This window comes from Gouania willdenowi, chromosome 10, assembly GCF_900634775.1.
Source record: "Gouania willdenowi chromosome 10, fGouWil2.1, whole genome shotgun sequence".
Taxonomy (NCBI): domain Eukaryota; kingdom Metazoa; phylum Chordata; class Actinopteri; order Blenniiformes; family Gobiesocidae; genus Gouania; species Gouania willdenowi.
Window position 1 is genome coordinate 9,663,635 of NC_041053.1, and position 24,474 is coordinate 9,688,108.

At 41.8% G+C, this 24,474-nt stretch overlaps 3 protein-coding genes across 4 annotated transcripts in view; 2 read left to right on the forward strand and 1 right to left on the reverse strand.

Annotated features, from left to right (window-relative positions):
- dnd1 (DND microRNA-mediated repression inhibitor 1) overlaps nucleotides 1–6,530 on the forward strand; it is a 46,148-nt gene extending 39,618 nt beyond the window's left edge. Inside the window, exon 5 of the mRNA XM_028459765.1 lies at nucleotides 6,024–6,530. Coding sequence (XP_028315566.1) covers nucleotides 6,024–6,511 — 488 coding nt within the window. The 3' untranslated portion in view covers nucleotides 6,512–6,530. The remainder of the gene's footprint in view (nucleotides 1–6,023) is intronic.
- Nucleotides 6,531–10,157: 3,627 nt separating this feature from the next.
- Nucleotides 10,158–18,885, reverse strand: hars (histidyl-tRNA synthetase). Of its 2 annotated transcripts, XM_028460371.1 has the most exons (14): nucleotides 18,682–18,820; nucleotides 17,416–17,646; nucleotides 17,261–17,350; nucleotides 14,382–14,501; nucleotides 14,213–14,308; nucleotides 13,071–13,196; nucleotides 12,889–12,996; nucleotides 12,709–12,807; nucleotides 12,159–12,252; nucleotides 11,724–11,851; nucleotides 11,382–11,651; nucleotides 10,854–10,970; nucleotides 10,641–10,787; nucleotides 10,158–10,553 (listed from the first exon to the last, which is right to left on the reverse strand). In XM_028460371.1, exons 2-14 carry the CDS (start codon nucleotides 17,518–17,520, stop codon nucleotides 10,488–10,490), a joined length of 1,566 nt encoding a protein of 521 aa, XP_028316172.1. In that variant the 5' UTR covers nucleotides 17,521–17,646; nucleotides 18,682–18,820; the 3' UTR covers nucleotides 10,158–10,487. The 2 variants fall into 2 exon arrangements, with proteins under 2 accessions (XP_028316172.1, XP_028316173.1); XM_028460372.1 differs by lacking the exon at nucleotides 17,416–17,646 and having other exon boundaries at nucleotides 18,682–18,885.
- Nucleotides 18,886–20,652: 1,767 nt separating this feature from the next.
- Nucleotides 20,653–22,181, forward strand: LOC114470695 (zonadhesin-like). Its single transcript, XM_028459040.1, has 2 exons — nucleotides 20,653–20,948; nucleotides 21,349–22,181. The coding sequence occupies exon 2, from the start codon at nucleotides 21,432–21,434 to the stop codon at nucleotides 22,179–22,181; it is 750 nt and encodes a 249-aa protein (XP_028314841.1). The 5' UTR covers nucleotides 20,653–20,948; nucleotides 21,349–21,431.
- The last annotated feature ends 2,293 nt before the right edge of the window (nucleotides 22,182–24,474 follow it).

Below are 24,474 nucleotides of genomic sequence, written 5' to 3' on the forward strand. Positions count from 1 at the left end.
CAGTTTGTACACGTGAATAATAGGTCTTCTGTGTACACTAAAGTAAGGTACAGGGTTCCTCAGGGCTCTGTGCTAGGTCCAATCCTCTTCTGTATCTATATGATCCCCCTTGGTAATGTTATGAGAAAATACTCTGTTAACTTTCACTGCTATGCTGATGATACCCAACTGTATGTATCAATGAAGCCAGGTGAGACAAATCAGCTATCTAAACTTGAGGCCTGTCTAAAGGACATTAGGGCCTGGATGGACCAAAATTTTCTTCTTCTTAACTCAGACAAGACTGAGGTCATTGTACTGGGCCCACGACACCTTAGAGAAACCTATGCTAGCCTAACTGCCCTAGATGGCATTACTCTGGCACGAAGCACAACTGTTAGAAACCTTGGGGTTCTATTTGATCAGGATTTATCCTTCAACTCTCACATAAAACAAACTTCAAGAACTGCCTTCTTTCATCTCCGTAACATTGCTAAAATCAGATCTATCCTGTCTCAGGGTGACGCCAAAAAACTAGTCCATGCTTTTGTTACCTCTCGACTGGATTATTGTAATTCTCTTTTAGCAGGCTGCCCGAGCAAGTCGCTTAAGACACTTCAGCTGGTTCAAAATGCTGCAGCACGTGTACTGACTAAAACTAGGAGAAGAGATCACATTACTCCTGTATTAGCCTCTCTGCATTGGCTTCCCATAAAATATAGAATAGAATTCAAGATTCTTCTTCTCACTTATAAAGCCCTAAATGGACAGGCACCAGTCTATCCCAAGGAGCTTGTAGTGCCATACAATCCCCCCACAACACTACGCTCTCAAAATGCTGGACTACTCGTTGTTCCATTTGTCTCTAAAAGTAGTATAGGAGGAAGAGCTTTCAGTTATCAGGCCCCACTTCTCTGGAACCATCTACCAACCACGGTTCGGGGGGCAGACACCCTCTCTACCTTTAAGGTTAGGCTCAAAACATTCCTCTTTGGTAAAGGTTTTAGTTAGGAACCAGCTCATAGTTAAGATGCAATAGGCATAGACTGCCGGTGGGGGGGGTCTGGCATGCTCGGTTGGAGAGAGGTTGGAGAGGGCGTTAAGAGAGAGGTCATTTAGGTTAGAGAGGGACCGGAGAGGGTCCCATTCCTCTCAAACACTCCCTCTATGTCTGCTTCTTCCCTTGTGTGTTTGCTCCTGTACTCCTTCTGGCTTTTGTCTTGCAGGTCCGTGGGATCCTTAGTGTGGAGTTACAGAGTCTCAACAACTCTGTCTCCACCCTTTCCTCTGCACACACCCAACACAGCATAACGTGGATGGCTGTTCATCATAGGAATGGGATCCACACAAGGTTCCTGCTGCTTAACAGAAGGTTTTCCTTGCCGCCATGATGAATTCATGTTGGGTGTGGGATACATATGTATGTGCATATACGTATATATGCATATGTGTGTATCCATAAAATGAAGAGTCCGTCCTTAAGACTGCTCTACTGTAAAGTGTCTTGAGATACCATCGGTTATGATTTGGCGCTATACAAATAAAAGATTGATTGATTGATTGATTGATTGATATTTGGCGGGATGAAGGACCAACGTTTACAATTAAAAAGGGGAGTACTTATATCTGCAGCAGACACTTCACACCAGAAGACTACGTCTTGGGATCACGGTTCATCGCTTAAAACCAGAGTCTATCCCTATGTTTTTTTCCAGCTATCAAGCTCAGTCAGGTTCTGGATCTCATTGCAGTAAACTTCTGCCCTCCTCGGGTCCTTGGCAAATCTGCGCTCTATGCTACGAAGACAGAGTAGCACGGCTTCCTTTGTCCCTTGAATCAGTGTAACATTAACTTGCCTAAGCAAGGGGGTAGCATATTGCTGTACTCATCAACCTTGACTCTGGTGGTGGATGTTTGGAGAATGGCCATCTCTTTCTGATCCTGCTTGGAATGGGTGACTGCCTTCGCGCTACTGTAAGGGTGTGTGTCAACTGGCCAGAGGTGCTCAACATTCACGAATAGCTTTATAGCAGGAGAAACAGTGGAGATGTGGAAACATTGTGAGGTTGATGTAGGCTGGACTAGGCTTTTAGGACCCTGGAGTGACCAACCTAGTCGGGTACAGACACCAATAGGACCACCTGGTGGACCTGCACAGACTGGCTGAATGGGGACTACTAGGTGTGGCGTATCTGAACCTATCAGGAGCAGTGGGTGAATGTGGTCAATTGGCTGTTGGGGCAGGCCTCTGAGGTGCCTGTACCTTTTCTGTAGTGCAGCCACTGGATAGGAGTGTTCGGCAAGGTTCAGACCTTCAGCAGTGAAGGCCTGGTTGATCCAGTACTTCTCTGGGAAGGCATGCACATTGAAGAAAGGTCAAAGTAGACAGAACTGCCCTGGAGCTTTCCAACATTCTGATGGATTGTCTGTAGGTAGAGAGTCTCTGGTCGTCTACGAAGGTTTAGTTACTGCTTGAGGGAAAACTAACCTTCTTTCCGAGCAATCATCTATGACAGCATAGGTCTCCACTGCTCTGTCACCATTTCCGTGGAATTACTTTGACAACCTTTAACATCACTTGTTGTGATTGGTTGGGTCGATCGAGGTAGACCCTTGCAGTTGGTGTGTTATCATATTGACGTTGGTATGGGTCTGCTGGATTGAGTCATGCAGAATGGTGAGGTGCAGTTCTTTTCACGTTTTGCAGGGGCGCATCAAATTACAGTCTCATGCAGCACGATTTAAACCACACTAGAAGCCCTATTTTCCATCTTTGATCCATTTCACTGGTGAGCAGCTTCTTGAAGTTCTCACTTAAGAAGTGGTCTTTTTTCTCACAGTAAGGACAATATGGCTTGGATTTGAATATGGCTTTCAAATGAGCAGTTTCTGATACACTAGGGGGCTCTCCAGCATTAAAAAAGATAGTCGTGGTCTTCTTATAGTGGGGAACACGGTCCTTAATGACTGGCTTAGGTGCCTTGTGCTGGTCGAGTGCTGCAGCTCGACTGGAGAGATGCTTGGCTTGTGACTTCATCTGAAGCTAGGCTGCCAGGTCTGGCAGGGTGCAAGTCATTTCGGACCCTGTTCAAAGGATCCCACGGTTCAGTCAATATTCGATAAAACTGTTTCTGAAGGATGGGAGCATTTTGCTCAAAAGGCAATCCATGTAGGATCCACACCTCAACTCAAAACCATTTGGTCCTTCAAGTGTCCCAAGCATGCCCACAATAAACTAGATGGAAAGGGCAAATGAGTCAAAAGCCTGAGTCACCAAACTTGATTGCAGGCAAGTTGATTATGGCACCTAACTCTGCCTGGATGAGCTGCCGTGTTTGGCCGTACTTATCTTGCATTGCCTGTAATGCAGTAGTGTAGGGTTGTGTGTCATATATATATGCCTTAGCTACAGTGGGTACGGAAAATATTCAGACCCCTTTAAATTTTTCACTCTTAGTTTCATTGCAGCCATTTGCTAAAATCAAAAAAGTTCTTTTATTTCTCATTAATGTACACTCCGCACCCCATCTTGACAGAAAAAAAAAAACAAATGTAGAATTTTTTGCAAATTTATTAAAGAAAAACTGAAATATCACATGGTCATAAGTATTCAGACCCACATATTTAATTCACATGCTGTACATTTCTTCTGATCCTTCTTGAGATGGTTCTGCTCCTTCATTGGAGCGTTTACCTGTGTTTAATTAAACTGATTGGACTTAATTAGAAAAGGCACATACCTATCTGTATAAGACCTTACAGCTCACAGTGCATGTTCGAGCAAATGAGAATCATGAGGTTTAGGGACCGCCCAAAGAGCTCAGAGACAAAATTGTGGCAGGGCACAGATCTGGCCTAGGTTACAAAAGAATTTCTGCTGCACTCAAGGTTCCTAAGAGCACAGTGGCCTCCATAAACCTTAAATGGAAGAAGTTTGGGATGACCAGAACTCTTCCTCGACCTGGCCGTCAAGCCAAACTGAGCAATCGTGGGAGAAGAACCTTGGTGAGAGAGGTAAAGAAGAACCAGGACTAGCATGCGCAGAACAACCATAATTAATTTAAAGTGAAATTAAGTGTTTACAAAATTGAGGAATTATTCCATTCGGAATTAAAATCAGAATAAATCAGCCACCTAATTTGTATTTAAGTTTAATTCCAAATGGGCTATTTTAATTTGGGATTCAAGGTCTTTTTAAATCTTTTTTTAAAGAGGATTTAACTTTTATTCTGAATTAAAATGGAATCAAAGCTCTCATGTACAGTGAAGAAAATAAGTATTTGAACACCTTGCTATTTTGCAAGTTCTCCCACTTAGAAATCATGGAGGGGTCTGGAATTTTCATGGAAGGTGCATGTCCACTGTATGAGAGATAGCCTAAAAAGAAAAATCCAGAAATCACAATCTATGATTTTTTAACAATTTATTCATGTGATACAGCTGAAAATAAGTATTTGAACACCAACGTTAATATTTGGTAGAGTAGCCTGTGTTTGCAATTACAGAGGTCAAATGTTTCCTGTAGTTCTTCACCAGGTTTGCACAGACTGCAGGAGGGATTTTGGCCCACTCCTCCACACAGATCTTCTCTAGATCAGTCAGCTTTCTGGGCTGTCGCTGAGTAACACGGACTTTCAGCTCCCTCCAAAGATTTTCAATTGGATTTAGGTCTGGAGACTGGCTAGGCCACTCCAGAACCTTGATATGCTTCTTACGAAGCCACTCCTTGGTTTTCCTGGCTGTGTGCTTTGGGTCATTGTCATGTTGGAAGATCCAGCCACGACTCATCTTCAATGATCTGACTGAGGGAAGGAGGTTTTTGGCCAATATCTCACAATACATGGCTGCAGTCATCCTCTCCTTAATACAGTACAGTCGTCCTGTCCCATGAGCAGAAAAACACCCCCAAAGCATGATGCTACCATCCCCATGCTTCACAGTAGGGATGGTGTTCTTAGGATGGTACGCATCATTCTTCTTCCTCCAAACACGCACAGTGGAATTATGACCAAAAAGGTCAATCTTGGTTTCATCTGACCACAAAACTTTCTCCCATGACTCCTCTGGATCATCCAAATGGTCATTGGCAAACTTAAGACGGGCCTTAACATGTGCTGGTTTAAGCAGGGGAACCTTCCGTGCCATGCATGATTTCAAACCATGACGTCTTAGTGTATTACCAACAGTGACCATGGAAACAGTGGTCCCAGCTCTTTTCAGGTCATTGACCATGTCCTGATGTGTAGTCCTGGGCTGATTCCTCACCTTTCTTAGCATCATTGAGACCCCATGAGGTGATATCTTGCATGGGGCTCCACTCCGATTGAGATTGTCCGTCATGTTTAGCTTTTTCCATTTTCTAATGATTGCTCCAACAGTGGACCTTTTTTCACCAAGCTGCTTTGCAATTTCTCCGTAGCCCTTTCCAGCCTTGTGGAGTTGTACAATTTTGTCTCTGGTGTCTTTGGACAGCTCTTTGCTCTTAGCCATGCTGACTGTTTGGGTCTTACTGATTGTATGGGGTGGACAGGTGTCTTTATGCAGCTAACGACCTCACACAGGTGCATCTGATTCAGGATAATACAGTGGAGTGGAGGAGGACTTTTAAAGGCGGACTAACAGGTCTTTGAGGGTCAGAATTCTAGCTGATAGACAGGTGTTCAAATACTTATTTTCAGCTGTATCACACGAATACATTGTTAAAAAATCATAGATTGTGATTTCTGGATTTTTCTTTTTAGGTTATCTCTCATTCAGTGGACATGCACCTTCTATGAAAATTCCAGACCCCTCCATGATTTCTAAGTGGGAGAACTTGCAAAATAGCAGGGTGTTCAAATACTTATTTTCTTCACTGTAAATGTAGCCACTGTGACGGTCTGTTTGTGTTGTGAGGCCTTGGTTAGGGTGGTTTGTTATGAGAATGCTGAGGAAGTACAGAGAAGGTGAGAGTGAGCTGTGTGACATGATGAGGTGTGTCAGTCAGTAGAACAGGAGCCTGTAGGTCGTTTTATTCTCCTGAGGGGCTTTGTTTTTGATTACAGACTTTCAGAAACGCTTTTCATTGACCATCACCATCGGCTGGCAGTCAATGGAGCGTCACAGTTCTAATGGGTCCAAGGCTCCGCCCAAATATGTGCCTTCGGTCCCCACCCCTCTGCAGCACAGTCCCAGCTCTAAGCCAGCCACTGCCCTCCACCCGTTCACTCCTCAGGTCTTCTGTAGGGCTGTAGGAGGACCTGCTGTCCACTCCTCCCTCCAGAGGCATCAGCTGTTCACTTCCAATCCAGTGAAGCTCCTTCGCAGGGTGTGTAAGGAGGCGGGGGTGGGCCGCCCCCGCTATGAGATGCTCTTCAGCCACACCGGGCCGAACGGATTCCTCCATTTTACCTACACAGTGCTGATCTCTGGGATCAGCAGCCCCTTCGCAGGCCAGGTCATGATCCTACCTGGACCAAACGTGGGCGCCGTCCTGGAGGAGGCCCAGAGGGTGGCCGCTCAGCAGGTGCTTCACAAAGTGCACAACTATTAGCAGCTGACACCTGCCGACTGCACCGTTCCTGTTCCTGAAAACAGCGTTTGTACTTCTGCATGGTTTTATAATTAGAGTAGCATCAGGTTTGTCTGGTTTGATCTTGCATGTTTTTTTTTTTAATGCATGTGTTGTATTGTTCTGTTTTACTGTTCCCTCGTTTGACTAAATGAGATTTATAACCACACCATGATTGGACTGTTTTTTCCACACAGTTTTAGGCAGGAGTTTTAAAGGGATCTTTCGCTGTTTTTACAAATGTGGCCTAACACTTTTGAAATGTCCTTATTAGAATATCTATGCCTAACAAAACACATTTTTTGCACCATATTCATTTTATTATTTTTTTTAACACGGGACTACTTTACGATTTTCAAGTCTGTGCGCCGCCATGTTGAAATGGCATTGATGATGCAAATCGCCCCTTCAGTCCATTGAGTTCTATAGGAGTGAAGCATTCAGGATCATTTAGCAGCTTTTTCAGTGCTGCTTTAGGTTGCTCTAAAAATCAGTAAAAGTTAAAAAAGTCATTGTAAACCTCTTGTTTACCAAAATTTGATAAACAAAATCAGTGAGCCGAAAAAATCTGTGACCACAGGGGGCAACAGTTCCAACTCTGCTGTTTTGTAGGTGGCATGAAGCGGAGAAGAGCAGCTCCGGATGCATGTAAATACAGGCAACCAGGATCGGACTACTGCTCAGAGCAAGCTATATAGGTGATGGTGTCATGGCAAGAACTGAGCTCAGAGCAGCAGTTTGAGACTACCTCACAGGTTAAACAAACACTGCAATATAATGTAGAATATATATTATACATTGTCATATATCCATAGCCACAGAGTAGCACCATGGAGCAGTTCCATTTTTTAGTATCCGCTGTACCGCCTCGTATCACCTTCGGCATAATCTGATGTGTTTGTGACCCAACGGTTGGGCTAAAAAAATGATTGTCATCTTGAATGGACTATTCTTGTGGTCATAGGAGGTGAGCAGGAGAAGAAAGTGACTTAGCAGCTTAACACTCCGTTGAGTGTTTGAAACAGCTGACTGACTCCGCTGCTGCTGATGTGATAAACACACACCCTGAAGCAGCGCTGAGTTGGACTCAATTACAATAGCCCCTTAAATATTCATGTGTTTTACTGTAATGTGCAGTTTTTTGGCTGAAATCAAAAGCAAGAGTGTGTGGATAACAAAAGAAAATCACTATGGTGATCACTGATCTCCCTCACAAGAGTGAGGCATGAAGTCTGTGCCTATAGACACGCCTACTCATGAATATGCATGAAGGCGGATCGTCTTTAACCAGGTCATGTGACCTGGAGAATGCCTGGAGAACATATCACTTTACGGCAGTCACGTGACCACAGGTTCGGATATATTCATTGGGCTAAAGCTTTTGCTAGTATTTTTCTGCCTGTTTGACTCCTGGTCATGGCCAAGGCAAGCAAAAAGTTTAAAACTGCTGCCGAGACCCGGCCCCCTCCGCCGACCCGCCTTCCGCCCAGTGCAAGATACTGCCCCTCGCATGCCTGGTCACTCTTACCCTGTCCGCGCCGACCCCATCCGCGCCAACCCCCGGTGGGGCCGACGATGGCGGCGAGGCCAGGGAGTTGGGAGACAGCGCCACCGACGCAGGGAGGAGAGCCGGGCGCCAGGCCTCTGGCGGCGGGGAGAGGAGGAGGAGGGTGGTGGCGGCTGCTTTTCCAGCCGCGGCGCGAGCTTAGCCCCGCTCTGCACCCCAGCCCTTAGAACTAATCCTTATCCCGAAGTTACAGTTCAACTACTGTCTGCATACACAATCAAAAGACAAGGGAGGCTGGCCTGACTGACTGTTGATTTTTGCGATAGTGCTGTGGTGCTTGTGGCCACTAGGGGTGCTTGATGTGAAAGTTACAGGTCTAGCACCCCTAGTGGTCAAAAGTTACACAGTGTGCCTTTAAATGATCATATTGGATATTATTATTAAAATTATCAGCGTATTTAAACCCATTAACATTAAGAAAAGAAAAAAAAAAACTATTTATGGAATGATAAAAATATTGAATATAGACATACACATGATGGTGTACTGTAAATATATTGTAAATCAATGCAGGTATTGACAACAAATTATCGAAAATCCCAGTTATGTCACTCGGGAACTATTTGAGTCTACATGAACCATGTGACGGTCAAGCATTTTGAACTTCCGTTGTTGTAACACTCTCTGGGCAGGTCGTTTTCCAAGAGAGTTGATTAGTCAGGAGGCGGGGCTTTAATACTCGTTCAGATCCTAGCCAGAACAAAAACTACTCCTGACCAGGTTGGCTCCAGCCTAAGTTACCAAGGTGATTGAACCATACCTGCCAAGTTTTGGATTTGAAAATATTTGACATTTTCTGGTGCCCGCATCGATCGATCCCACCACCCCAACCAAGCTCCAGTGTCCCTTATATTTTAACATAGGTGTACAGGAAATCTAAAATACCCACTTGTCAACCACTTACTAAATATAATTATGTGATTATAATCTGGTAGGTTGACCTTTATTAACATTGAAATGCTTTGAACATTCCTACTAGGGCTGGGTGATATGGACCAAAAGTCATATCTCAATATATTTTCTCAAAATTGTGATTTACAATATAAAACTTTAGAATTTTATTTCAAATGAAGTCTGACCAGAAAGACAATTATGGGTTAAATTTGCTGATGCAAAATGCTACACAGGCACATTTATTAACAACCAGCTGCACAATACGTTCCACTTTTGGCTTTTTCCCCTGTAAGGGACAGCATATGTGAGTGAGTAAGGGACAGCATATGTGAGTGAGTTCTGCTTGTTATGGGGGAAGGTCTGGGTTAGAACACACTCATTAATCCATCTGAGCTTTACATGTTGTTCTGAGAAGTAAAAGCAGTGACTGCTAAAACAAGTATTTTGATGCAAAATAAGCTATAATATATATATATACAGTATATATATATCGATATTGTAGTTTTCTATATCGCCAAGATAGAAAATATATATATCGGTATGTCACCCAGCTCTAATTTCTACGTTATAAACAGCCTAAATAAACAAATAGGTATATGAAGCACGTGTTTATTTAATAAAGTTACAGTTCATATACAAGTCAACACATGGAATATTTACTGTTAATTTCACATTGCTTGTCTTTAAGTTAGACATTAACAATGTATTTTCTTTTAATTTCTCATGCTCACTCATGTGGTTCTCTGGTATTCACTATAACTTATTAAACATTTGTTACAGACTTTACATTCTTTAACACTTTTTAAAGCAGTGTATATCTGTGGAGCTTGTGATTGGCTGATTTTTCATGGTGACTTACGTGGTTCATTCCGCTGTGGGAGACGTTAAAATCTGTTACTAATCTTACAGAACGTCTAAATGTGTCCCATCCTGCTGCTCTTTAGGAAGATAAACTCTCTGTCACATTTTAATATCTAAACATTGTGATCTGTGATAAAAAGCTTAAGAAAACAAAGAAGGAAATTAAGTCAGCTCCATGTGAAACTTGCCGACGTAAATTCTTTTTGCACTTTAGCTCCATGTTACATTTTGTTCTTGGTCTACATCTAATGCAGTATAATCAATTTAATTTATGCTTCCTTGGAATGAGATTTAAATTTCCTCCTGTTTTTTTTTTTTTTTGGGGGGGGGGGGGGGGGGGGCACCACACACTTTGAGAAACACTGGTTTAACTGAAGAATTGTAAGAAGCTGAAAGAAAAAATGTATTTTTAGACTGAGCAGAGAAACATCATGTTTAATGCACAGTGTGTGTGTCATATCGATTCATGTAAAGAACAAGTAAACTTTTCCTTTCTTGGTCCAGAGCTCAAACGTTTCTCTGAACACACACACACACACGCAGAGTAACAGATGATGTTGATCTTCTGGACCCGATCCAGACCTCGTCCCGAGTAACGTTCCAGTCCCAGTGGACCTCGGTGTGTCCATCAGCTCTTCACTGCTCCTCCTGCTGTGTTCTGCTCCTGATCTCATGAATCAGATCCAGCCTGGACACGTCAACCTGTGTGGGGTGGGGTGGGGTGGGCAGCAGGACTGGGTCAGTCTACCAGTTTCTACAATAAAACCTCAAACACAATAACCATCAGACCTCTTCTCTGGTGGCCACCACGCGCAGCTTCACCACCCCGTCCTTTAGCTCCTGCTCTCCCAGTATGGCCACCAGGGGGATTCCAGACTCCTCACAGTGCTGCAGCTGACTCAGCAGTTTGGGGTTCTTCTTGTACATGAGCTCAGCCTGGACACACAAGCACACTTTAATCCCACCTGCTAGGTAGAGCGAGTCTCTGCGTGTTGACATCACCTTAATGCCGGCGTTCCACAGCTCTGTGACCAGTTTGAGTCGTTCCTCCAGAAGGTTCTTCTGAGCAGAAGCCACCATGACCTGAACCTCTGTGGTCCGGATCTTCTCTGCAGAGGCCTAACACACGCAGTTGCACACTTAAACTAAAATAATAACAGTGCGTCTACTTTGTGACATCATAACATAGCCAACGTTAAAACTAGAGCTGGGTCTCATTGGCCGAATTCCTGAATTGATTTGATTTCGATGAATAAGGTTTTGAATCGTTAAATGTTACAGCGTTGTTAACGTCAAGATAATGCCAAAGTCAAAACGCTGCCAAGGTAAAAATGTTGCTAATGTTAAAATGTGTTAAAACATTGCTAACGTTACGAACATCAAAACGTTGCTAATGTTAAAACTTTGCTAATATCAAAACGTTGCTAACAAGGAAATGCTGGTAACGTTAAACCGTTGCTAAAGTTTTATTAATGTCAAAAAATAGCTAACGTTAGCCTAAGCGCTGCATGCACCACAGAGGTACGTTACCTCAGCTTTCTGCTCCATGATGGAGAAGATCCTCTCGATGCCGATGCTGACGCCCACACATGGCACCTTCCTGCCCTTGGGGTCGAACATGCCCACCAGGCCGTCATAGCGCCCTCCCCCTGCAACGCTGCCCACGCTCACGCTCTCCCCAGCCGCATTGTTCTGGCCCTCTGGGGGGACGGCAACCACCCCTGCTTGAGTCAGCACCGCCTCATAAATGATCCCGGTGTAGTAGTCCAGGCCTCGGGCCAGGCTCAGGTCAAACACCACCTGCAGGTCAAAGGTCACAGGTGAAGAGCAACGCCCCCCCCCGGTGGATGGAGGGAGTCAAACATGTCTCACCTTATCGGTCACCCGGAGGATCTGCAGGTAACTGAAGAGCTGCTTGATGTCTTGCAGCCCCGCATTCGCCTGCTTATTCCCACAAAGTCTCTGATCCTGTAGGAGGCTCTCGGCCAGGTCCATCCCCCCTGAAACACACACAGACATGGTTCTGTTAGGCCATGTCCACATGTAGCTACAAAAAAAAAAAAATTAATCCACACAAAACCGCATAAATGTGTTATTGGGCCAAAAACCACCCCATGGCACCCCCGAAAACACACTGGCCCCACGGAGGACAGCGGTACCCCCCACTCCCCAGGCACAGTGCGGCACCAGCCACATCCCCATTCGTGTCAATTACAGGCCAAACCACAGAAAAATATATTTGTTTTAGCAGACACCCGGCTACATGTGGACGGGGTCTTAGTCACACTCACACACACACAGCCTTACCCTGCATGGCAACGTACACCCCGATCTGATCAGCCACGTCCTCCGACAGCCCCTTCTCACCCACCATCTCCTTCTTCACCTCCTCCCACGACATCTGAAGCACAGACACAAGCTGTGAGGGGGGGAGGGGTTATCTTATCAGAAGATCCTGTTCTGAGGTTTGTTCATAGTGAAGTTGTCCTGATAATTTATTACGATGATTGTAAATAAACATTTGTTCAATATTAATAACCAAAACTTCTCGTGTGTTTGAGGAAAGTTGATGACAACTTTTTAACGTTAGAAACATCAAAACATTGCTAACGCCAACATTACTAATGTTAAAACTTTGCTCTCATCCAAACGTTGCCAACGTTAAGATTTCACAAGTTACAAGGCTTCAAAATAAACTTCAATGAAAACACATTCGAAGCACAATTATACTTTGTCAAAATATTAAAAACATCGCTTTTACTTTGTGAAAAACTGTAATATACTGTAAACAGAGCTAGAGATTAAGCTGACCAATGTCCAGAGTTAACGTGAATAGAAAAACAGGAAGTCTCCGTGCCTTGTCTAGTTTATCCACCGTTGAGCAGATGGTGCGAAACTTGTCGTCTGGAACGCCACAAACTGCAAACATCCCGTCCAGGATGCGTCTGTCATTGACCTGGAAATAAAAGGAGGACGGGGTCAGGCGGCGCCTCCTAGTGTTCCTCTGCAGAGTTTGTCTTCTGGGTTGGAGACCAACCTTGATGCGGAAGTCGCCCAGTTCCAGCTCACTCAGAATCTCGTGGACGATCTTCAGGCACTCTGCGTCTGGAATCATGGCGTCATACTGCCCTGCGATGTCAAAGTCCTTCAACACACACACACACACACACAACATTCAGCAGGCTCTCAGTGGGTGTGGCCTCCGACAGAGACACTTACACACTGATAGAACTCTCTGTAGCGGCCGCGGGTCATGGCTGGGTTGTCGCGGCGATACACTTTAGCGATGTGGTAGCGTTTGATGTTGGTTATCTTGCTCATGGCCAAGTAGCGAGCAAAGGGAACCTGAAAACCAAAAAGTCAAGGACCACAGCGTCCCTTGTCTTCCTCCTGCTAAGCCCAGCCTCTTTTCTCCCAAAAGACATACCCATAACAAATAATGTTTTTTAAAGCTTTTACATGACCTACATGGCTAAAAAAAAAAAATCAGACTGAAGTAGGACCCGTAGTGGATACAGTTAAGACAAGTGTGTAACTGTAATATCACTCAAATTGATTCAAACCATTATTAGTCTTATTTTTGACCACTAGATGGTGCATTTTTGGCTTGAAATAAACACATTTTATCCTAGTTTCTGCTATGCTATGCGTAATGCTATTTTTTGAACCACTCTTTGATGCTGTTACGCATGGATCTAATTGAGTAATGCTTTAACCAATCAGAATGCTTGACACAGCGTTGTAAATTTCAGAACCTGTGGAAATTGGTGATATCAGACACTATGGGCGTAGGCTTTAGCCCTGGCCAATCAGAGATGGATAAAGGAGGGACCTTCCAATTTACACTCAAGCGCTGTGCAATCATTGGACGGATTTGTTGACTGAAAAATGCCTGGATGTCTGTAATGGCCGTATCTGACGTATCCAGATATGGATTTATGTACATTGGAGCAACTTTTGATAAGAAATAAAGGTAAGAATCAATTTGTCATCATTGCTGATTTTGTGGCGTTTTTAAAAGATAACATACCTAACCTGTATATCAGTAGATTCAGCTTGGCCTGTAGTTTCACAGTTTTGCAATAGAGCTCTGTGTTTATTATGTGAAGCATAGGACTGAAAAAAACTACGTTTGTCAAGTTGTTAATTTTTCCCTCTCAACATAATGGCCTGGTTTGTGTGCTGTGGTCTTTGGTTCTGACTTTGGGTTGGCTACAGTTTTAGCTTCTAGTTTTAACTTTAGTTTGCTAGGATTACAGAGAGAATGATTTCATTCATTCTTTACAACATTTAGACCTGTGAGAGTCACAGAGGCTGGAGGGTCTGGTTGGGTAGTAGAGGTGTCGCCGCCTGAAGGATACGGTGAGGTCGTATCTGAGCGACAGCAGTTCTCCTCCCTGGTCTTTGAGGTCGTAGATGAGTTTGGAGTCTTCTCCATACTTTCCTGTCAATGTTTCCTGCACACACACACACACACACACAGCTATAGGTATGGAGCATGTGCTACGTTGACATGCAGAGCTAACACACCTTCAGCTCAAAGACGGGCGTATCGATGGTCTCTGCTCCGTGGCGCTTGAAGCAGCTGATGATGGTGTTGAACACTTTCTCCCTGATGGCCATCTGCTTGGGGCTGTAGTCCCTCGTTCCCTGACACACAAACGTTTCCACCCGTGAACACAGAGGAGCAGGAGAAGCACTGAAGGAACTGAGAGTCATAGCACCTCAGATTCTCTGTGATCGCAAAAAAACGAATGGGAAAAAAAAGTACCAACATGGTACCCGTGGGTACTTTTTTTTCCATTCGTACCCGTGGGTACCATGTTGGTGACCATGGTACAGAATATACCATGGCCAGGGAGAGTGTGAGTGTTGGTGCCATAGCCTGTAATAGAGAGCATATCCTTCCAGAGGCCCCTAGTGTTACATCTGTCCTTCAACTCTGTGTTTTTGTTGTCATTTTTGTGTGTTGATGGTATTATTTAAATTATTCTCTCCTAGTGTGTGTTTTTAGTGTTGTTTGGTTGTTTTGTATCTCGTTATGTATGTTTCTCTGTTATTTTTGTGTATTTTGTAGTAATCTTGTGTATTTTTCTCTCATTTAATGTCTTTGTTTTTGCTTTGTGTGGCTGGTAATAATAAGTATTTTTCTCTCTTAGTCTGTCTGTTTTTGGTGTCATTATGTGTATTTGGTTTTTGTCTGTTTTTCCTATTATTCAGTTGATTTTTCTCTTATTTTGTGTGTGTTTGTTGTCTTTTTGTGAGTTGCTGGTAATATTCAGTCTGATTATAATTTTTTTAAACTAAAAATAAACATTATATAACCCCATATTTTGAATGCTTTCATTTATTAATTTTCCTCAAGTACCCCCTGTAGTGCCATCGCGTACCCCTGTTTGGGAACTACTGGACAAAAGTAGTGGTTCCCAAACTTACCACAGTCCCGTACCCCTTCAGACATTTAACCTGAAGCCATGTATCTCCTACTCCTGCACACTTAAAAACATAATAATGTAATGTCACATACAATGTAGCTAGTGATGTAACGATTAATCGTAAGGCAGTTAAAAATCGATTCATAGGTATCACGGTTAATATCGATTTTCTGAAAATTGAATCGCAGTACTTTTTTTAACCAGCAGAGGGCGCTATCCACAAGTGTAGGCGGCGGGCGGAGTCTGCTAATACTTTGTTCCTGGCCGCCTTCTACTCTTAAATATGTTAATAAATGATTCATTACCCCTTTAGCACCGAAAGAATATCTGTAATATTACTTGAATATCTGTAAAAGTCACGTTTTTCTATTAGCTCTGTCTGCTAGCATAGCTTCTCTTCTTCACTGCAAGATATCTGCATGCCAACCGACCACTGGGTTACCACCGCCCTCTGCTGGTCCAAACAATTATGACTTAAATCAGTACAATCACGTTTTTTTTTTTTTTTTTCAAAGTCCAAATGTTAAGGCACAAAATACATTTTCAGTTGCACTTTTAAAAGAAAAAGAACTATTATGTAGTTTTGCATTGTTTATTATAGAACCAGAATTTAAATTAATAGGCTTCATTTTCATTTGTATTATTCCTTTTTATTTCATTCAAGATTTATTTTTAGTTAAATTGCATTGTTTTGAATAGTTTATCAAGGAATTCTTTTGACAATGAAAAATAAAAGGAAAATAATACAGTATTTTCTAGTTTTTTTCCCAAAAAAAAAATTTGTCTACAGTCCCATTTTGTAAAATAAATCGTGAGAGAATCGTATCGTGAACCCAGTATCGCGAATCGAATCGTATCGTATCGGGAGTTGAGTGAATCGTTACATCCCTAAATGTAGCCCTAGAGTGAAATTTGTCTTTTAATTATATCTTTCCTGTCGCGGAATAATATATAGTTATATTAAAAAAAAGAATAATAACCTGCAAGTGCTCCATAAAACATTTTATTTAGAACTGTCATTTGATTTATGAAATTAATCAGTCAACTGGCATTTTCAGCAATAAAGCAGTCTCTTATATTTTGGAAAAATAAATCAACCAAACATGAGTTGATTGATCATAAATCAGTAAAACAACATATTCATCACCCTGAAACTGTGAAATACAACTCAATACAACTTTAATGAGAAGGATGATGATGAGAGGATGAACAGAACTCTGCAATGTTTGTATGAATTTCAGAAAGTCTGAGTCTTAAATCATTCTGCACAAAGTCTTGTTCAATACTTTTTTACGTTTTTATATTTGTCAAAGCTAAAATTCCACTTTCACAAACGTACGAGGTATCAAAAAGCATTAAGCACGTTTTGCAAGTGCAAAGCAATGTAGCTAATCAGATTTTTGCTTTTTAGTGGTTTTTCTGTCACCACTAGAGTTCAGTCTGACAGAGGCTAATGTGTTATTTGTAGCAATGCATGGAGGCTCCTGTCTGCTGCTCTATTTATATTATAGATTATAATGTCCTCTCACACTGTTTCTACATTTTTTCCCTGTACCTACTATGACAATTTGCGTACACCTGGGGGTACCCCACTTTGGGAACCTAGGTATGAGAGCACGTGTCAAACTCGAGGCCCGGGGGCCAAATCGGCCCTTTCATTATATGTATGCTTCCCCTGTTTAATTATAGCTTTCAGCTCTATTTGTGCAGCTTTAATTTTATCTTTGTCACTGCTGGTGAAAGCCCTATTCTTTTCATTCAAATTACAGTCCCTATAATCGTAATCGAATCAAATCGTGAGGTGCGTAAAGATTCCCACCCCTAATCTGAAGCAAATAACATAACAGTAGTTTAACCCTATTGAATCTGTTTGGTATTATTTCAGGAAGTTTAAAAACCAGTAAAGTATCTAAACAGGGAAAGACGATGAAATGAAATCAGAGTCTCTGATGCAACAGTGAATTAAAAACTCACCTTTGGTGTTTTAAGGACAAACTGTTTTTTTCCATCATCTCCTCCGAGCTGAGCCTTCAGCTGCAGCAGTTTGGCCACTTCTTCATCAATCTGACACAAACCAGAGAGGAGATCAGATCAAACACACACACGCACGCACGCACACACACACACACCTGAGCCACAGTGATCCCAGTCAAAGAGTGCAGAGGTCGGACACGCAGCACAGCCCAGCAGCCCGTCCAACCAGAACAAACACGGACGCCAAACATGGTCAGCATGGTTGGTCCAACACAAAGATTAATCCACACAGGTCCAGGTCCACAGAACCAAAGTCAGTTATTCAAAGCCCCAGGAGATCCAGGTGAGGCGGGAAGAACAGGAGAAAAGTGGTAAGAACCCTGTCACTAGGAGGAGGCGGCGACGCATCACCATCACCACCATCATCATCATCACATGGAGGACAGAACACGAGATGTAGCAAGTCAATGAGAGCAACACACACACGTAGTAAAACAGGGTGTGTGCTAGGCCTGGGCAATATATTGAGATTCAAGATGTATCGAGTTTTCTATTTTGGTGATATAGAAAATTACAATATCACTGATAAGAATATTTTATTTTATGGCGTATTTTGTATTAAAATACTCATTTTAAGAGTCGCTATTTTCTCTACTTCTCAGAACAGCATAAAAAGCAGTTAGATGATCACTGAGTACGTCCTAACTCAGACCTTGATCAAAGGAAGCCACAGAACTACACTCACACGTGCTGTCCCTCACAGGAGAAAAAGACAAAAGTGGGACATATTGTGCAGCTGTTAGTTTCACCAGCACATTAAACACTAAATGGTCTTTCTGGTGAGACTTTATTGACTTATTGAAATTTCAAGATTTATATTATATATCGCCATTAAGAGAAAAAATATTGAGATATGAATTTTGGTCGATATATCGCCCAGCTCTAGTGTGCAGAGTCACATTTACTTTCTATTTAGTCACATCTGTCTCACATGTGACCAACATGGTGATGTCGCGGATCTTCAAAGGTTAGTTAAATGCTATTTTAGACTAATGTAGGACAGAATGTCAGAATTAGTGTTTGAGTCAAACATACTGATAATAATAATAATGTAATGATTGTGATGATTTATTGCTTCTAACAGCCTGTGGACATTTAGCTCCAATGATTGCATCAGCTCCCTTTACACACTGTAACAGGTAGCATTAGCATTAGCTGTGTGTCTATAATCAATGAGCATATGGAGATGTTGTGCCTGTCAGTGTTAGCGTTAACATCAGCTGACAGACGTTAATAACATTAACAAAGTGACAGCTGTGTGTGTGAGAGTGACTAAAGGAGGATCGGTAGAACGGAACTAAAGTGTGTCTGTAGCTGGTGTTTGACGGACACAGCTAAAGAGCGCACACACACACACTGACCTGCTCTTTGGAGGCCTTTTCCGTCTTCAACCTTCTCACTACTTCTCCCTGGCTCTTAATAGCTTCTTGGATGAGCGCTTTGTCCTCCATGGCCACGTTTGTCTGACTGCGGACGTAGAAACGGCTTCACTCCACCACCGTTACCGAGCAGCAGCAGTGAGTGAGTGAGTCAGGCTGCTGCTTTCAGCCAGTGATGGAGCTCTACCGCCACCTTCTGGTCAGGAGTGTAAAATACACTTTGTATTTCTGGTGTCATACTGAGCTCATATCGTACTGAGATTGTATTAATTTATTTTTGTTTTCTAAGTGAATGGACACGTGTTTTATATGTTTATTGGATTATGTTTGGGTTATAATTTAAGTACGGAGGTAAAGTCAGACCATGACGCCGTCAGACGAGACGCATCGGAGGCGTATTGCTGCCCTCCACAGGTCCTGTGTTTCCCACATGCAGTCCATACCTATGTGCTGTTTACCCTGTGCTATGCTTTGTGCTACGGAAGCTTATTGCATTCACTTGAATAAAAAAAGTTTCTTTTTATCAGAAAAGTTTCAGTTTTTATGAGTAAAATTTCTGTTTTCACGAGTAAAATAAATCCTGTTTTTATGAGTAAACATTCTGTTTTCACGAGTAAAATAAATCCTGTTTTTATGAGTAAACGTTCTGTTTTCACGAGTAAAATAAATCCTGTTTTTATGAGTAAACGTTCTGTTTTCACGAGTAAAATAAATCCTGTTTTTATGAGTAAACGTTCTGTTTTCACGAGTAAAATAAATCCTGTTTTTATGAGTAAACGTTCTGTTTTCACGAGTAAAATAAATCCTGTTTTTATGAGTAAACGTTCTGTTTTCACGAGTAAAATAAATCCTGTTTTTATGAGTAAACGTTCTGTTTTGATGACAGCCTCCTACTACAGTATGATCACAGCTTGATGTTGAGCACTGCGCCATGCCTCAATTATTCAATTTATTCAGCTTTTATTTTACCTTAGGCTTACAGCATTGGGAAATCTTACTGTCATTGAGTACTTTAGATGGTATAATCGTCAGTTTGTCAACTTTAAGAAGACATCTCAGATCAATGCGTTTGTTCAGGTGTAAAGAGAAGTCTAAGCTGCTGAACGTTGCTGTTTCTCCAAGATCAACTAAACCAGTACGGTTTCAAGGTCTGAGTTTCCCTCTGTACTGAGATTATAACCCTAACCTAATCCAATAAACAAATAAAACATGTGTCCGTTCACTTTGAAAACAGAAATAAACAAAAATTAATTCATTTTTTTAGCAAAAATTTATTTTTCAGTAGTGCGCTCCATGGATACAAAATGATGCATCTGAAATGCATTAATTTCAAGCTGGATATGTAAAATAAGATTTATTTCACTTGTGAAAACAGAAACTTTACTCATAAAAACAGAAACTTTGTTATTCAAGTGAATGCAATAAGCTTCCGTACTGTGCCTTTAGTTTTTAACTATGACCGTTTTTTAGTCACAGATTGAGACTGGACACTCAGCACTCCTCCATGTAATAACTCCTCTACTTCTTCCCAACCTAAACTCTTAAATCCCAGGAATCCTCTCGTGAGGCTCACTCAGCACTAACAGGTCAGCAAACCGGAACACACCTACATAGCTTCTTCTTCTTCTTCCCCACCCCACACACTCACACACACACACACACACACACACACACACACACACACAGTTCTTTCATCTTCTCATAGAGCTCACAGTGTTCACTCGTGTTCCAATATAAGCAGTTCTTTAGCATCTTTTCTCCATTGATCACTATTTCTTTGACTTTTCCTTGACTCATTTAGTTTTGTTCATTATTATCTGTATATTTCTGTCTCTGAGTGTATTTTTCTGAGCATCGATGGAGCTTTTTCAAGAAGGCACCTATCGTCCCACTGGGGTGCTGTTCGACACTCCTGTTTATAGACAGATTTTTCAGAACTGTTGGCATATGCCCTCTTACAAAGTTCATGTAGCTATGGTGGCTGAGCTCCTGAGGTTACAGAAGGAGAACCAACTTCTGTCTGAGGTGACTCCTGAAGACATGGCTCGACACCTCCATGTAATGAGCAAACGCAGTCTAAGGGTGCAGCTGCTGGACTTTCAGCTGCAGGAGTACGATGATGATGATGATGAGGTTAGGATGCTTCTCAGCATGGCGAGGGAGGTCAACGACAGCATGAGGATGAGGGATATTCAGCTGGATGCTCAAAGGCTGATCAGCGCTCCAGAGCTCATGCCTCCAAACTTTATGTGAGTTACATACAGAGGTGTAAAAAGTACTGATATATCCTACTCAATTACAAGTACAAATGCATTTAATTGTTGTCTGGTCAATTTATTTTTTATAGTTTCACAATGTCCATTAATCATTTTAAATTAAAAACAATAATATTTTTCTCAGTAATAATTGGGTTTAAAAATGCAATGAATGACTTTACTTCTTTAAAAATTGTACTTATGTACATGTAAAATTACTGATTTAGAAATATACTCAAAAAAGCACAAGTACCCATAAAATCAACTCAATTACAGTAACATTATTACTTGTAATCCAATACTTTCACCTCAGGTTATAATTGACAGACATTTACACTTTAAACACCTGCTGCTTTAGGCTGTTTTAAGCTAACTTTATGATTTCATTTCATAGATCAGCAAAGATGATGAAAGAGGCAAAGGCCATTGGGGAGGCGCTCACTGAGAGGCATCAGCAAACCTCCTGCTCTGAATATCATGGTTTTGGACGTGGTTCCAAAGGTGCTGCAGGGCTTGTGGGTGCCTAAACCAAGGTTGTTCCTCACCATGCCTTCCATGAAGCTGGATAAGATGGCAGTTGGAGTCACCAAAGGGGTAGAAGATGGTGTTCTAGCTGCCCTAGGCTCCACCACACATGAAGTCAACATGTCCCACTCAACCAGGGATGAGATGATCACCTCCATCATAAAAACACTTTATGAAGCCTACCCTGAAGACATCTGGAGGAAGATGCTGAACTCATTTTCCCCACAGTTGCTGCACCACGTTGTTGAAGTTACAGCTGAACAGATCACGACTTTGTTTCGGCCTCGTGGGAACCAAGAAGATACCATGTCCCTCCCCGAGGAGCCCACAAACTTCCTTGAGGAGCTCACATCTCTCCCTGAGGAGCCCACATCACTCCCCGAGGAGCCCACGTCTCTCCCCGAGGAGCCTACGTCTCTCCCCGAGGAGCCCACGTCTCTCCCCGAGGAGCCCAAGTCTCTCCCCGAGGAGTCCACGTCTCTCCCCGAGGAGCCCACGTCTCTCCCCGAGGAGCCCACGTCTCTCCTTAAGGGGCCCACGTGTCTCCCTGAGGAGCCCACGTCTCTCCCCGAGGAGCCCACGTCCCTCTCTGAGCAGTCAGCAGTGAAGGTGGAGGAATCTTGTGAGAAGAAAAAGAGTCGGATGAACCGATTCATCAGGTGGATGCAGAAGAGGCTCTTCACCAGCATCCATCCTCAGTGATAAAAACTGTTTTTCCTACAAATATTTTAACATTAGTTGAAAAATACGGAAACGTTAATGACTTTATGTTACAACCTGATACAATCACCTTGTAACAATGTACCATTTTTTGTGAAATAATAAAAAAAAATTAATGTGCAAAACAATACAGATAGTGATTTGTTGATTTAAAACACACATGAATAATAACCAATAAGAGATTAACAAAGATTAATGCTTGATAATGATAATATAGACAAAGTAAAATGGATTATAAATGAGCTCAAAAATATGAATTATTACTGGATCATTAAAAATAATAATGCTACCTACTTAATTCTTAATTACAATGGTAACTGAAGAGAAAAAAAGGGAAGTAGTGAACTGCATGAAGATAAGAAATGAAAGACAATAAAAATAACCAAAGGAGAGTTCACTCAGACACCCAAACCTCCTCAAACCTCCAAATCTCCTCTTTGTCAGATATTGTAAGTTATCTGGATCAGTGATCCTGGTACCAGGATCATTCACACATTAATGGCTTGGAACAAATCTATATCCCACTAACTATCATACAGTAGGTCACAATCAGGGCTTTAAATTAACTTTTTTAGATCACCAGCCAACATGGCTAGTAGATTTTTAAAGTTATAAACCAACCAGATTTTCCACCAGCCAAATTTATTTGGCTGGTAGAAAATTTTGTTTTTCACTCTTTAATTTCTAACTTTCAGTGAAAATCACATAATATTTGTGTAGTTGTGGGGAAATGTAATGAAAAATGAACATGATGCAGGGAAGATGTCAGTCGAAATGTATAATATAGCTTTTATATTAACATGAAACAAAACTATTTATTACACAACACAGTCTGGGTCCAAGAGATTCTTCATCAGTTTCTTTCCCAGGTTTAAAAACGTGTAGGAACATATATTATATAAGCATTTACACCCATTATGATGTGAGTGAGTACATCTACAAAAATAAATAAACAAAACAAAAATGACAGGATTCTCTATGATTTCAGAGGATTTACCAGCTTTTTAACATCTGATCTGAATGATGTCATGATCCAGATGTGCAGCAGTCCTGTTACTGAGTCAGGTTTGTTGGACAGCAGGACAGCAGCCCTCAAGGACAAACCTCTGACTCAAAGGATCAAGAACCTACATTAAATGACAGATACAGGTACATGTTCATATAAGAAAGCAAAAAGATGACACAGCCAATGGTACCAGAGAACACTATTTAATAATGAACTGCAGTTTTAGGATGATGATGTTTAATATAGAGCTGGGCAATACAGTATGGGCCAAAATGTATATCTTAATATTTTTTCCCTGAATGACTATATACAATACAGATTTTATTTTAACTCAATAAAAGTGATAAGTAAAGTAAAATATTTATTAACAAGCTGCTGTACAATATGTGCCACTTTTGTCTTTTTCTCCTCTAAGGGACAGCACGTGTGAGTGAGTTCTGTAGTGATGCATGTTTAGGGGAAGGTCTGGGTTAGAACACACTCAGAAATTCATCTAATTGAGCTTTTCATGCTGGTCTAAGAAGGAGCAAAAGCAGCGACTCATAAAACAAGTATTTTGATATAAAATAAGCTATATAATAAGGGGCGATATTATAATTTTTTATATTTCCAAAATAGAAAACTCAATATATCTTATACTTGATATACATGTATTGCCCAGGTCTAGTTTAATATAGGGCTAGGCTAAATAGACCAAAGCTCATATCTTGATATTTTTTCTCAAAATGGCGATATACGATATGAATCTCAATATTTCTTCTTTTTTCTTTTTTAAAGAAAAAAGAAGTAAAGGTGGGAAAAAATCTCAATATTTTTAACTCAATCAATAGTCTGACCAGAAAGACAAATCTGGGTTAAATTTGATGATCCGAACCCTCCACAGGCACATTTATTAACAAACAGCAGCACAATATGGTTTATTCTTCTATAAAGGACAGCACGAGTGAGTGAGTTGTGGAGCGTGACTTGTTTAGGGGAAGGTCTGAGTTAGAACCATAGACTGTAAAAAGAATGGACGGGACAAGCTCCCCGGTGAAGTGAAGCTTTTATTTTTAGAGCTCCCCCTGCTGACTGGCTGCAGTATAGGTCATAAGATAACAGATGCACAAAATATGTCACTTCTGCCCTTTTCTCCTCTAAGGGACAGCACGTGTGAGTGAGTTCTGTAGTGATTCTTGTTTAGGGGAAGGTCTGGGTGAGGACATACTCAGTAATCCATCTGACAGCTTTTCATGCTGTTCTGAGCAGTAGCGAAATCAGTGACTCCTA